The sequence below is a fragment of the Hemiscyllium ocellatum genome, chromosome 32 (genome assembly GCF_020745735.1).
Source record: "Hemiscyllium ocellatum isolate sHemOce1 chromosome 32, sHemOce1.pat.X.cur, whole genome shotgun sequence".
NCBI classification, from domain to species: Eukaryota; Metazoa; Chordata; class Chondrichthyes; order Orectolobiformes; family Hemiscylliidae; genus Hemiscyllium; species Hemiscyllium ocellatum.
Genome location: NC_083432.1, coordinates 44519603 through 44532732, shown reverse-complemented (window position 1 = coordinate 44532732; position 13130 = coordinate 44519603). Strand labels below are relative to the sequence as shown.

Sequence of the window (13130 nt, the reverse complement as noted above, 5' to 3'; positions counted from 1 at the left end):
GATTATGTGGTTGCTGTTTTGTTTTTGCTTTGTTTAAATTAATTCTGATTTCTTCCTTCTTTCAGTTTTTCTTCTTTACATCCCATAATTTTCCTTTGTCTCTTGATTACTCTTGTGCTCAGTTAAAACTCACTGCGCCAAATTTTTCTTTTTTCTGTCTCAAATGATTGGACAGCAATGGATTCCCCTCGTGATGAATCCAAATGACCACTATTAGAGTCATAGAGATGTACAGCATAGAAACAGACCCTTCGGTCCAACACGTCCATGCCAACCAGATATTCCAACCCAATCTAGTCCCACTTGCCAGCATCCGGCCCATATCCCTCCAAACCCTTCCTATCCATATACCCATCCAAATGCCTCTTAAATGTTGCAATTGTACCAACCTCCACCATTTCCTCTGGCAGCTCATTCCATACACTACCACCCTCTGCATGAAAAAGTTGTACCTTAGGTCTCTTTTATATCTTTCCCCTCTCACCCTAAACCTATGCCCTCTAGTTCTAGACTCCCCGATCCCAGGAAAAAGACTTTGTCTGTTTTATGTCTATTGGACAATTAACCTAACTTCTGCATTATTAGAATATCATAACTGCTATGGTCCTCACCCATATACATTTTTAGCAGGAGTTGTTGGCTAGGTTCCTGGCTAGTTTTTTTGCCCTTCTTCATTCATGATGCTGAAGCCTAGCATAGCACTCCTTGCCACCAACACTGGGGCAAACCAGGAAGAAATCTGTAAATAGCCTGGTCCGTGTCATTCAGGTGTTCAATTCATATACTTTTTGAGACATTGAACAAGTCGTAGAGTCATAAAGATGTTCAGCATGGAAATAGACCATTCAGACCAACTCGTCCATGCCGACCAGATGTCCTAACTTAAACTAGTCCCACTTGACAGCACTTGGCCCACATTCCGCTAAATCATTCCTATTCATACATCCGCCCAGATGGTTTTTAAATGTGATAATTGTACCAGCCTCCACCACTTCCTCTGGCAATACATTCCATACACGCACCACCCTCTGTGTGAAAAGATTGCCCCTTAGGTCCCTTTTTTAATCTTTCCCATCTCACCCTAAACCTATGCCCTCTAGTTCTGGACTCCCCAAATCTGGGAAAAGAACTTGCCTTTTTACCCTATCCATGCACTTATGATTTTATAAGCATCTATAAGGTCATCCCTCAGCCTCCAATGCTCCAGGGAAAACAACCCCAGCCTATTCAGCCTCTCCATGTAGCTCAAACCCTCCAACCCTGGCAACATCCTTGTAAATCTTTACTGAACCCTTTCAAGTTTCACAACATCCTTCTGATAGGAGGGAGACCAGAACTGCACACAATATTCCAAAAGTCACCTAACCAATGCCCCATACAGCTGCAACATGACCTCCCAACTCCTATACTCAATGCTCTGACCAATAAAGGAAAGCATACATTCATAACCCACGTCGTCCTTACCCATGAAAACAGCCACCTACATTAGCCTCAACTTTTATTCAACGGTGCAGCTTCCACTGCTCATTACAATTCAGCCATTTTGTACTGATTGCTGTACCACCTCAGTATAATATTCGATTGCTACTCCGGTTGTGATGGATTCAGGACACACCTCCTTTTCGAGCCCTTGGTTGTGCTGGATGTCGGACATGCCTTTGGTCATAGAACTCAAGAAGAGCAGCTGTAGGACTTGAACCCACAAAATATCCAATCCAGAAGTACACAGTGTTCAATGTGATGTAAATAATAAATCCATCTGCCTTAACTCTATATCATTTTACACCCAAGTCCAGCAAATATGAATGATGATGATAATAAACAGTGAGGTAGGAAAATCACCTCTTCTGACAGATATCATCTTCAAATAGACAAATATCTTGATCTCAAATTGAAAAATAATAAGCTTACATCAAATTACGATGCAATAAAAAGTTTAATTTTTCCAATTTCTCTTATTTCCTCCATTCCAGAAGGCACTAAAAGGTCATGTTTAGGCAGTTCCACCGGTGTCACCAAACTTCAAGTAGCTCAGCCAAGTGGCTGATCATACGAGAGACAAGTCAGTATGAGTAGCAAGTTGACTATGTCATTGATAACATTGAACCAAACAAAAGCAGAAAGTGCTGAAAGAACTCAGCAGGCCTGGCAGCATCAGTGGAAAGAAAACAGAGTGAATGTTTTGAGTCCTGTGACCCTTCTTCAGAATAGTTCAGACCAGTGAACTGGACTGGAAATGTTAACGCTGCTTTCTCACCATAAATGCTGCCAGACCTGCCTGCCAACTCTCCAGCAATTTCTGTTTTAGTTTGTTATAGATTTCCAGCAATCGCAGGTCTTTGTTATATTGACAACATTGACCCTGCTCTACATAGGATTGACAGATCAGAATGAGATCATTGGCCTGACTGGTTAGTATTTATCCAAATGGTCAATTTTTCTCTTCATGTCAGTGCTGTTAAAATAACCTGAAGATAAGTAGAACTGTTCAAAGCAAGTGTTTCCCTGGGCAGAAGCGAAATATCAAACACAGGATAAATGGCTTACATAAAATACACAGTTGCCAAATCCTGCCCTTACACACATGCTTTATTTTAGAATCTAAGGAGTTCTGTATATTTGATCACATACAATATTTTGTTTACACTGACAGATTTTGCTTGATAATGACAGAGGGATCACATTCAATTTGTTTGCTGAGAAGAGGTGACTTGCTGGAAATGGCATCTAAATTAAAAACATAGCGAATCATGTATTGATGTTTCATTCCACCAAAACGTCGAAAATCATCTATGGTCCTTGGAAAAATTATGCACTGCAGCTGATGTTGAAATTAATGAGTTAAAATTTTGCAATCTTTTTCTTTTCACATGAGCTAATGCAATGGTAAATCAGTAACCTCTCCAAAATTGGAAGGCTTTAGTCTCAGGCCCGGTGTGTTTCTTCTGAATCCAAACCTTCCATTGTATCCATTTATCGGTTTGAGATCTGCCAAAAATCCTCGGTGACCGACTATTTGATCATATGAATGACCTGCAAAATCAATAAATGCAGATTAAAACCAAGTGTCTTATTGAGTTTTATAAAGAACCAATGGCCAGTCAATGCCAGACATTCTTGTCAGCATTTATTCATCAATTTGAGAATTCTACCATTTCACCATCTCCTAAAAGTTCTTTCTCTGCCAAGTGTGCCTCAACTTCCTTTTAACTGTGTTAATGCTATCTATTTCAATTGCTGTATTTGGCAGTGAGTTTTGTCTTCACCACCTTCTGGGAAAGGAATACCTCCTTTTTTTTATTTGACCTATCAGTTGCTCTTAGATTTATACCCCTACCCTTTCCCATTCTGGACTCACCCACAAACGGCATTATTTCTCCAAATCTTTTCTAATGAACCTGTTACTATTTTAAACAACAGACCTGTGTCATTTTTTTTATCTTGCATTAATCAGAACTCAGATGCAAAAAACAGATTTGAAAAAAGGGCACCAAGTTATAGCATTAGAGGAGCGTTGGGCCATCCTTAGCATGGAGATGCAGCAAGAACAGGTAACTGTCGATCTTCGTTCTTAGAACAGACGGATGACTCTGATTGGTCAGGATGTTTCCATAAGAATGCAGCAGAGTTTGACAGTCTTCATGATCCATTTTGTAATAAAGAAGATGCAATCATGCAAAATTCCTGCTATTGATATAAAAGAGTCCTGTGTCCTAATATAAGTATTTTCTAGCGCATGCAATCCATGAGCCTGACTGACAATCTTACATTAGTTTTATGGTATAATTCTAAGAACATTGCGGGTTAGTTAATACATTTTATCCAATAGCAGAATCACATCGAATGGTACATATACTGTCCTGAGGCTTACTTACATGGGCTGGTTGAGCACAACTGACATACTACCCACTACAAATATTTGATGGAATGTGTTGTTTGAGATGGTCTGCTAGTCATTGGGGATGCACTGCCTTTGTATCTGACATCACACCAGCACTGAAACTCAGGTATCACCTTCTTCACATGGTGCATAAATTGGTGTTCCTTCTTACAAGGCTATTTCTTGTGTCTTTGTGCAAGACAAAAAGCTTTGTCTTCTTGTCTCTTCTTAGCAATGATTAAGTTCTGTACTACTAACCCATTACTTCTATCATTTCTGTTCTTAAACCATCCCTTTTCCAGAGAAAAGAACCATAACCTGTTCAACCTTCTTGATAGCTGCATCCTTTCAATTCTGGAACACCCTTGTAACTATTTCCCACATTTTCTCCTTCATTCTTCAATACATTAGGAGCAAGCCTTTTGACTTATTGAATCTGCTCCTGTAATTTATATTCATCATGGCAATGCCACCCACTTAAGCTGAATTTCCCACCTTTCCTCAAGATCCCTTACTAAACACAAAATATTAGAAATACATGTTAGTTTGCATTCTTAAGAGAAAGGGTGGTTTATAGTGATTCAGATGTGGAATATCCATAATTTTCTGCTGTTCGAAAATGATTTTGTCTTTTATGATTACTTTAGAAACCCTTAATATATTCCAGAATTCTACTTACCTCTTTTTACTTCAGGTGACTTATTTCCTGTCTGATTAGTTTGTTCCAAAAACTTACAACCTTTTTTGTGAAGGGAGTTTGCCCTACATATTCTAATCATTAATTTTGCTCAGATTCTAAATTGTGTCCTTCAGGGCAAGGACCTTCTGGAGTGCCATAGTACTCCTATTGTCATTCTGTCTGAAGTCAGCAAACTCAGCCCAGATGGGGGTCTGAATTAGGGATCTTTCTATTCTCTATGATTCAATTATATACTGGGCAGTGTTATCCTTGGAACATTAAAAGGAAGACATTTTGACAAGACCCCAACAATGAATGACAGTGATCGGGATTGCCAATGTGCTTCGCAGTGGGCCTTATTAGTTATTCATTATTTGTCAGTGCAATTTTGCCCAAGTCCTACCAATAATCACGAGGATCAAAAATTATGAAGCAAATGTCTGCGATTTCCAGCAGCTCTATCTCACTGCATTTACAAAAATAAACTCTTTTCACTGTCTTTGCATGTCACCTTGTTTCCAAAGGGGTGACACAAAACCTGACAGAAGCAGATAATGAGACATTTCATGGGACAATGATAATCAGACACATGCTGCTGCTATTCCATGTTGCTAGGCACCAAATAACCCCACGTGTCATTGAATTCAGAGGCTATTATCTAACCTCCCTGCGAACAACCAACAGGACATTAATGTGTACACTGGATTCTGTCTGTAGAAAGCAAAGGTATTTTGTTTTTCCCACTAGCAATCTTAATCTGAGAATGCAATTCTTCTGTAATCAACGACAAGGTTTTTTTCCCTGCAATGTTGCAGCAATTAGATTCTTTCATACTGTGCTCATCTCACCACAGAAAATCACATTGAAATTAAAATGTTCCTTGGGATCCACAACTCATCACGAGGGGGTCCTTTTAGTTAAATATTTTGTACTGAAATGAGAATTGAAATGAGAGTGTTAGAAAATTGAATACTTTTCATTCCAGACCTATCAACATTAATACCCAAATTTAAAGCTTTGGTCATGTTGATTATGTTAGATATTCTTTATGAACCTTCTTTGTAAATGCTGCCTGTGAATAAAGTGACAAAGTTCTTCTATGTCATGAACTCTAGAGGAAGTGCATTTCTTTGTAAAAACAATGGGACAAACACAACAAAGTAACCAGACTTCAAAAAAATCTTTGGAAAATTCCAACTGCAGAAAATGCTTTATGCTTATCATTCATTTGACAAAAGCTTCCAGATGGAAGGAACTTTGAAACTCATCAAGTAGCAGCCAAATACTGCGGATGCTGGAAACCTGAAATAAATACTGAAAATGCTGGAAACATTCAGCAAGTTAGACAGCAACTGCAGAGAGAGAAAGAGAATTAAGGTTTCAGCTTGATAAATTTTCATTAGAACTGCAGCTTTCTTTTCCATATTTCAACTGCCCTATTCATTTTCTGAACTGCCGTGTTGACTGCTCGTGGTCTGAATTAAGATATTGATCACATTTTCATCCTTTGTTTTACAAATTCTGTTGTAACCTCTGCAAACGTATCCCTGTCTGGGATCACTTTTGACCAAACAGTATTTTAATCATGGATTACATTAGGGACATAAAACATAGCTTAGTTAGAAGCTGTAACAAATAGACACAATCAGCATTTTAGTGATCAGATGTTTTCAGAACTCATGTGGTTAAATTAATTAACTGCTCCAATGTATCTGAAAGAATATTGCTTTCCCAAGGCAATTTAAACTTACTATTTTGGCTGATTGGCAGTTGTTAAGGTTTTATAATTTTGAGGGTATTTTAATGTAATTTTGTCATATTTATTTACATCCAAGAAACCTTATCCTTGTCAACTATAGTTTTTCCTCATTCCGATTGTAGTAAAACGAAGGCCCATTGTACTGTCTGTGAATCGTTAAAATTACGCAACTTCTCGCTTTCCAGTATTCACTCCCATTTATAATTTGTATCATTTAAAACATTAACTTACATAAGCAGCACTCCACGGAAAACAGGATCACTGTCATCCTGGTTCTGCCATCCTGCTAGTCACGTGATACAACAATAATAGTGTTCACAGATCATGGCAATCTTAGCACCATCTAGAATTTATTTAGTGATTAACCATATTATCTGTTTCACCCTTGTAGTATCCTGGCACGTGGACTGTGGTCCTTTAGTTAGGTTTCTCAAACACTGGAACCTCCTAAGTTATTGGATAATTCAGAATAATCTTTCTGTGAGATTGCCCTACCTAGATGGACAAGAACCATGTTAGGTCAGATGCTGCCTGAAGTGAGGCACCTCAGTGATTTGAAGGACACAGAAAAATAAGTTGCTGGAGAAACTCGGGTCTGTCAGCAATTGTGGAGGAAAAACAGTTATCATTTCAAGTCTAGTGACCCTTATTGTTTCTGAAGAAGTGTCACTAGATCCAAAATATTATCTCTGATTTTTTTTGCATCCACATTTGCTGCCAGTCCTGCTGAGTTTCTCCAGCAATTCCTGTTTTTGTCTGATTCAGATCTCTGGCATCCAGTTCTTTGTTTAATTATTTTCATGCTGTTTCTTGGATCTAACCCTTACTTGTAAAATCTTTTGTTCTAAAAACAAACAATGAGCATTTTCAAAGCCTCTAAATCCACTTTGGATCCTTTTGAAATTTTGAATCCACATGTAAAACAGAATTCATAAATTTTATTACAAGATTATTTCTGAGGGGATGTAAAATAACGTACCAGCTCCATACATATTTCTTTTGTGAAGGTACCTTTGAGCTGGTCCATATTTGTAAAAATAGTCCACAAGCCAGCCATTGCTTGATGTTCCACCGTGATCCTAACAAAAAAAATTTATTGATTAAATTGTCAAAATGAGTTGAAATAATAAACTAAATAAGCTTTTCACATTCTTCAAAATTCAGTATTTTTAAAAATGATTTCCATATGCCTCCCCAATTTCATGTCCACACCATCACCCCACACATTTCAAGAAATGATAGATAAGCTCTATTAATTTCCCCTCTGTTTCTTGCTTTATTTAGCATTTTCCAGGCAGTGTCCTAACACTAAAATTAACTGGCCAGTGTATGTCCTTTGGATGAATCAAAAACAAACTTGATTCTATGTTCACTTTAAGATCATGTGTATATACGTTCCAGCCAGCCCCACTGAAAAAGAATAAAAATGTAAAACAATATAAACAATGCTGACATTTTCCTTAATACATCCATCCACAAGACTATCTTCACCTGAGGTCAACTAGCACAGCACAGGCATGGACTCAAACCTGAGCATGACTCAGTTTCACAAAAGGCAGTACATGAGCAGGTGAACCAGAGGAAAATTTTAATGTCACCTGAATTCAGTGCTTTCCAAACTTTTTTTCCAGTATGATCCCAAATTTGAACATCAGAGTGTTTGTGTAACCTCCAGAAAACCTTGCGAATAAGTGTTTTGGGAGGTTAGGAACAGTGCAGATTTAATTGCTGAGACAAGGGCTTTAGTTCTAAATGTAAACAAGAGTGAAGGAACAGGAGAAGAATGTTAGTAAGCTGATGAAAAAAAAACACAAGCATTTAAAGGATAATTGCTGGAGAAACTCAACATGTCTGTTAGCATTTATGAAAAGGAAACAATCAACATTTTGGGTCCAGTGACTCTTCATCAGAGTTCCTCCAGCAATTTCTGTTTTGTTTCAGATTCCAGCATCTGGAGTTTTTGGTTTTATTTTAGCATTTAAAGGTGCCTCACAGCTGTCAGAAATCAGTCTGGATTTCACAACAGCTATTGATGCCTCTGAGATTGTAGCCCATACTTTGAGAAGCACTGCTTCAAATGTTTAATTGCAACTTGATGTTGGCGGTAAACTCTTGAACTGAACTCTTGTAATTGTTCACCTAATCCACATGAAGCTGATGGAATTGTGTGCTCAGTGATGCTTTCATTTCAGCATTAACTGTATGCAATTGAGAAATATTTGAAGAACATATATAATGGGGAATGGTTAACAAACTGCACTTGAACCCAGTCCAAAGACAAGGGTGAACTCTGACTGCTGATTAGAATGGCCCATTTACATTAATTGCAATTGATTTTAAATTAACATTTCAAATGCATTTCATTGAAGTAAAGAAACATTATTGAAGTGACAACTGAGATTCTGGGGAAAAAAAGTTAGAGTCATAGAGTCAGTTAGATCGCGTGGAATACAGGGAGAACTAGCCATTTGGATACAGAACTGGCTCAAAGGGAGAAAGCAGAGGGTGGTAGCAGAAGATTGCTTTTCAGACTAGAGGTCTATGACCAGTGATGTGTCACATGGATTGGTGCTGGATTCATTGTTTTTTGTCATTTATACAAATGATTTCGATGTAAACATAGGAGGTATAGTTAGTAAGTTTGCAGGTGACACTAAAATTGTAGTTTAGTGGACAGCAAAGATAGATTCCTCTGAGTACAACGGGATCTTGATTAGATGGGCCAATAGGCCGAGCAGTGGCAGATGGAGTTTAATTTAGATAAATGTGAGGTGCTGTATTTTGGAAAGGTAAATCAGAGCAAGACTTCTACAATTAATGATAAGATCCTGGGAAGTGTTGCTGAACAAAACAACATTGGAGTGCAGGTTCATAGTTCCTTGAAAGTGGAGTCGTAGGTAGATAGGTTAGTGAAGAAAGTGTTTAGTATGTTTTCCTTTATTGTTCAGAGCATTGAGTATTGGAGTTGGGAGGTCATGTTGTAGTTGTACTGGACATTGGTTAGGCCACTTTTGGAATATTGTGTGCAGTTCTGGTCTCCCTCCTATCAGAAGGATGTTGTGAAACTTGAAAGGGATCAGTGAAGATTTACAAGGATGTTACCAGGGTTGGAGAGTTGGAAATGTAGGGAGAGGCTGAATAGGCTGGGGCTGTTTTCCCTGGAACATCAGAGGCTGAGCGGTGACCTTATAGAGGTTTATAAACTCATGAGGGGCATGGATAGGATAAACAGACAGGGCATTTTCCCTGGGATGGGGGAGTCTAGAACTAGAGGCCATAGGTTTAGGGTGAGAGGGGAGACTTAAAAGGGACTTAAGGGGTAACCTTTTCACACAGAAAGTGGTGCGTGTATGGAAGTGCTAGAGGCTGATAATATTACAATATTTAAATGGAATCTGGGTGGGTATGTGAATAGAAAGGGTTTAAAGGGATATGGGCCAAGTGGGACTAGTTTAATTTATGATATCTGATCAGCATGGACGAGATGGACTGAAGGGTCTGTTTCCATGCTATACCTCTGTAAGACTATGACTTGTTCCATGTCTCAGAAAGTATATGAATTGAACACCTGAGGTGACACAGACCATGCAAATTACAGATTTTTTTCCTGGTTTGCCCGTGTTGGTGGCAAGGAGTGCTATGCTAGGCTTCAGCATCATGAATGAAAAAAAGCAAAAAAACTAGCCAGGAACCTCTCCAACAACTCCTTCTAACAATGTGTATGCGTGGACTTTTGTAAGGACCAAAACAGTTATGTTATTCTAATAATGCTGAACTTAGGCTAATAGTTCAATAGACTAATAGTGTAACAAGACGATATATCATTTAACTATCAATACAACTAGAAATCTAAATTAAGTTAATTAAATAATTCTGGAACAAAAACCTAGGATCAATAATAGCAGCTAGGTAACCACTGGTTTGTTGCAAAAATCCATTGTTTTTTTAGGCTACAGATACTCTGGCTCATTCATCAATAGTGGATTAATCACTAGGGGAGTCCATTGCAGTCCAATCATGAGACAGAAAAAAAAAGAATTTGGTTGCAGTGTGTTTTAACTGAGCACAAGACTAGTCAAGAGACAAAGGAAAAGAATGGGGTGTATAGAAGAAAAACTGAAAGAAGGCAACATAGGAAGAAATCAGAGAGTTAACTTAAACAGAAAGCAAAAACAAAACAACAATCAAATAACTTGAGCAACAAATATATAAGCTAGATGTTTAGGGAAACATAAGATGATTCATGGTACAGATTGAAGCTATTTAACCTGATATGTCTGTGTGTCAGCTGAAAAAGAATTATTCAATTCAATGCCATGTTCCAACTCTTGGTCCGCAGCTCTGTACCTTAAGCAAAATGTTCATTTTTTAAAAATGCAACGATTGCTTCTTTCTCAATCACCCTTTCATGCGGTGAGCTCCGGTTCAAAAACAGAAATTGCTGGAAAAGCTCAGCACGTCTGAGGAAAGGTCACTGGATCCTAATTGTTAGCTCTTGATTTCTCTCCACAGATGCTGCTTTTCCAGCAATTTCTGTTTTGTGTTTCTAATTTACAGCATCCACAATTCTTTCGGTTTTTATTTAGTGAGCTCAGGATGGCTGGGTGACTAAAGTACTCCCCTCTAAGTCACTATTTCAATGCGTGTTGACCCCACTACCTTGGCTAATAATTATTTCTCAATCAATAATCACACAAAAAAAATGATATAGTGATGACCATATTGCAGCTGATGGGAGTTTGCCTACTGTAAGTTAGTTGTTGAGTGTTCCTACATTACATCAATGGCTACACTGCTAACATTCTTTTGTTGGACCGTAAAATGCTTTGAGACATTCTGTGATCTTGGAAAGTAATTTAGTAATACGTGTCTTTCTTTTTTCTTTCCTTTAATCCTTCCACCGATTACAGTAGTACTGTTAAAGTTTTCAGAGTCCCGGAGGACCATCGGGCTGCTCTCTCATTACAGAGACACAATTGTGGTGGTTTGACCTGAGGGTCACCACGCCTCAGGCGAGGTTGAGGTGGTGGGACCCTCTGGTAACTTCAGTCGGCGCAGGATTTGAAAACACGCTGTTAGGTATCACTCTGCGTTGCAAACAAGCTGTCCAGCGAATCAAATCTATGTTATCTGCTTATTGATCTCTCCGCGAATGCACATTGATCCTTCCTACCCATTTTATCTACATCTCTCAAGAATAAGGTTAAATGCAAAAATTACATTCTTGACATGCCTAAACTATTAGACATTACTATTCTGCAGACGCAGCCTTCCTGGTGATTTTGTTCTTTTTCAAACCATCTACAAAAGATCAAGAAAATATCAACCAAATTTGGGTTTCTGACTGTCTACACGTTTTCAAAACTTGACACATCACTAGTTCATAGAATCCCGTTAGTGTGGAAACAGGCCATTTGGCCCATCCAGCTCACGCCTATCCTCCAAAAGCATTCTATCAAACTTAACACCAACCACCTGAGCCTATCCCTCTAGTTCCCATGGCTAATCCACCTGACCTGCTTTTTTTGGACCGCTGGAAGAGAAAAAAAAACACTCAAAAGGAAACCCAGACAGACACACACACGAGGAGAACATGTAAACTCCATACAGACAGTCGCCCGTGGAGTCAACTGGACCATGAATGAGTTTCACCAGCAGACTGGACAATATGAATACCAACTCCTGCAGCTCAACTGTTCCAAAGTGCAAACCCAAAGATACCTGGTTGGTCCGCTTGAGAAGCTTCCTCGTGTAATTATTGTAGAAACTGAATTTAATGTAAGGGTCTGCCTGGGCGTTGTAGGGCGGAATAACATCGCACCGTTTGGGATTCACTTTGCCGTACCCCGCAGCGTTGGAGGCGACGGCAACACCATCTAAGATGAACCCTCTTTCTTTTCTAAAAAGGTCAAGATTCAGGCAACAAACGCCAGGAGGACAGGAAAAATTATTGTTCATGGTTACAGCACGGTTCACGTATGGCCTCAATCCTGTATGCCAGGTGTAACTTCCCCAGTCCGAGTTGTTAATGTCAATTAATGTCACAGGGCTTACTGTTACGTTTCACTAAATATGAGACTTACTGTATCTTGCAAAAACATATTTTTCACGCCTCAATACTGTGTTCCTGTCTGATTGGCACCAACGAACATTTCTTAATAACAGCATTAGTTTGCATCGTTTGAAATTTTTTCTCCAATTTTCTTTTCCTATCAACATAGATATACATTTGAGTCTGCAGACAATGATTGGTAACCCAGATTATACGTACAATTCAGCAAACATTTATAACCACCTCACGCGCAGGGAATGATTAAACATAGATTTTTCAGAAAGATTTTTAAAATTAAATCTCATCACAGCGGCCGGCCCGCGATTACATTACATTGTTATCGGCAATGGTATTGTTTAAAACAAGCTCCCCACGGAACATCATTCACATCAGCCAGGAGGTTGTACAGGATGTTGGTTAGGGCACTTTTGGAAAATTGCATGTGACCCTGGTCCTTTTCTTACCCAAAGGGTTCAGAAAAGATTTACAAGGATATTGCCAGGGTTGGAGGATTCGAGCTATAGGGAGAGGCTGAATAGGCTGGGGCTGTTTTCCCTGGAGCATGGAAGGCTGGGGGATGATCTTATAAAAGATTTGTAAAATCATGAGAACCATAGATAGGATAAATGGACAAGACTTTTTCCTTGGGGGAAGGGGGAAAAAAATCCAGAACTAGAGGGCATAGGTTTAGGGTGAGAGGGGAAAGATATAAAAGGGACCTAAGTGGTAACTTTTTCAGAGGGGTGTGTGCATGGAATGA

The 13130-nt window shown here is 38.9% G+C and overlaps 1 protein-coding gene across 1 annotated transcript; it reads right to left on the bottom strand.

Moving 5' to 3' along the window:
• Positions 1-2875: 2875 nt before the first annotated feature.
• On the bottom strand, positions 2876-12276 carry LOC132830951 (sperm microtubule associated protein 1-like). The gene is made up of 3 exons (XM_060848914.1): positions 12040-12276; positions 7298-7397; positions 2876-3033 (listed from the first exon to the last, which is right to left on the bottom strand). Exons 1-3 carry the CDS (start codon positions 12274-12276, stop codon positions 2876-2878), a joined length of 495 nt encoding a protein of 164 aa, XP_060704897.1.
• Between the last annotated feature and the right edge of the window lie 854 nt (positions 12277-13130).

Excerpts from the sequence above, each read along its gene's own strand:
- LOC132830951 (XM_060848914.1), bottom strand. The coding sequence starts at position 12,276 with ATGAACAATAATTTTTCCTGTCCTCCTGGCGTTTGTTGCCTGAATCTT. Across the intron at positions 7,398-12,039 it reads TTCTCAAGCGGACCAACCAG|GATCACGGTGGAACATCAAG; the intron begins GTATCTTTGGGT and ends TTTTTTTGTTAG. Across the intron at positions 3,034-7,297 it reads AAGAAATATGTATGGAGCTG|GTCATTCATATGATCAAATA; the intron begins GTACGTTATTTT and ends TTGATTTTGCAG.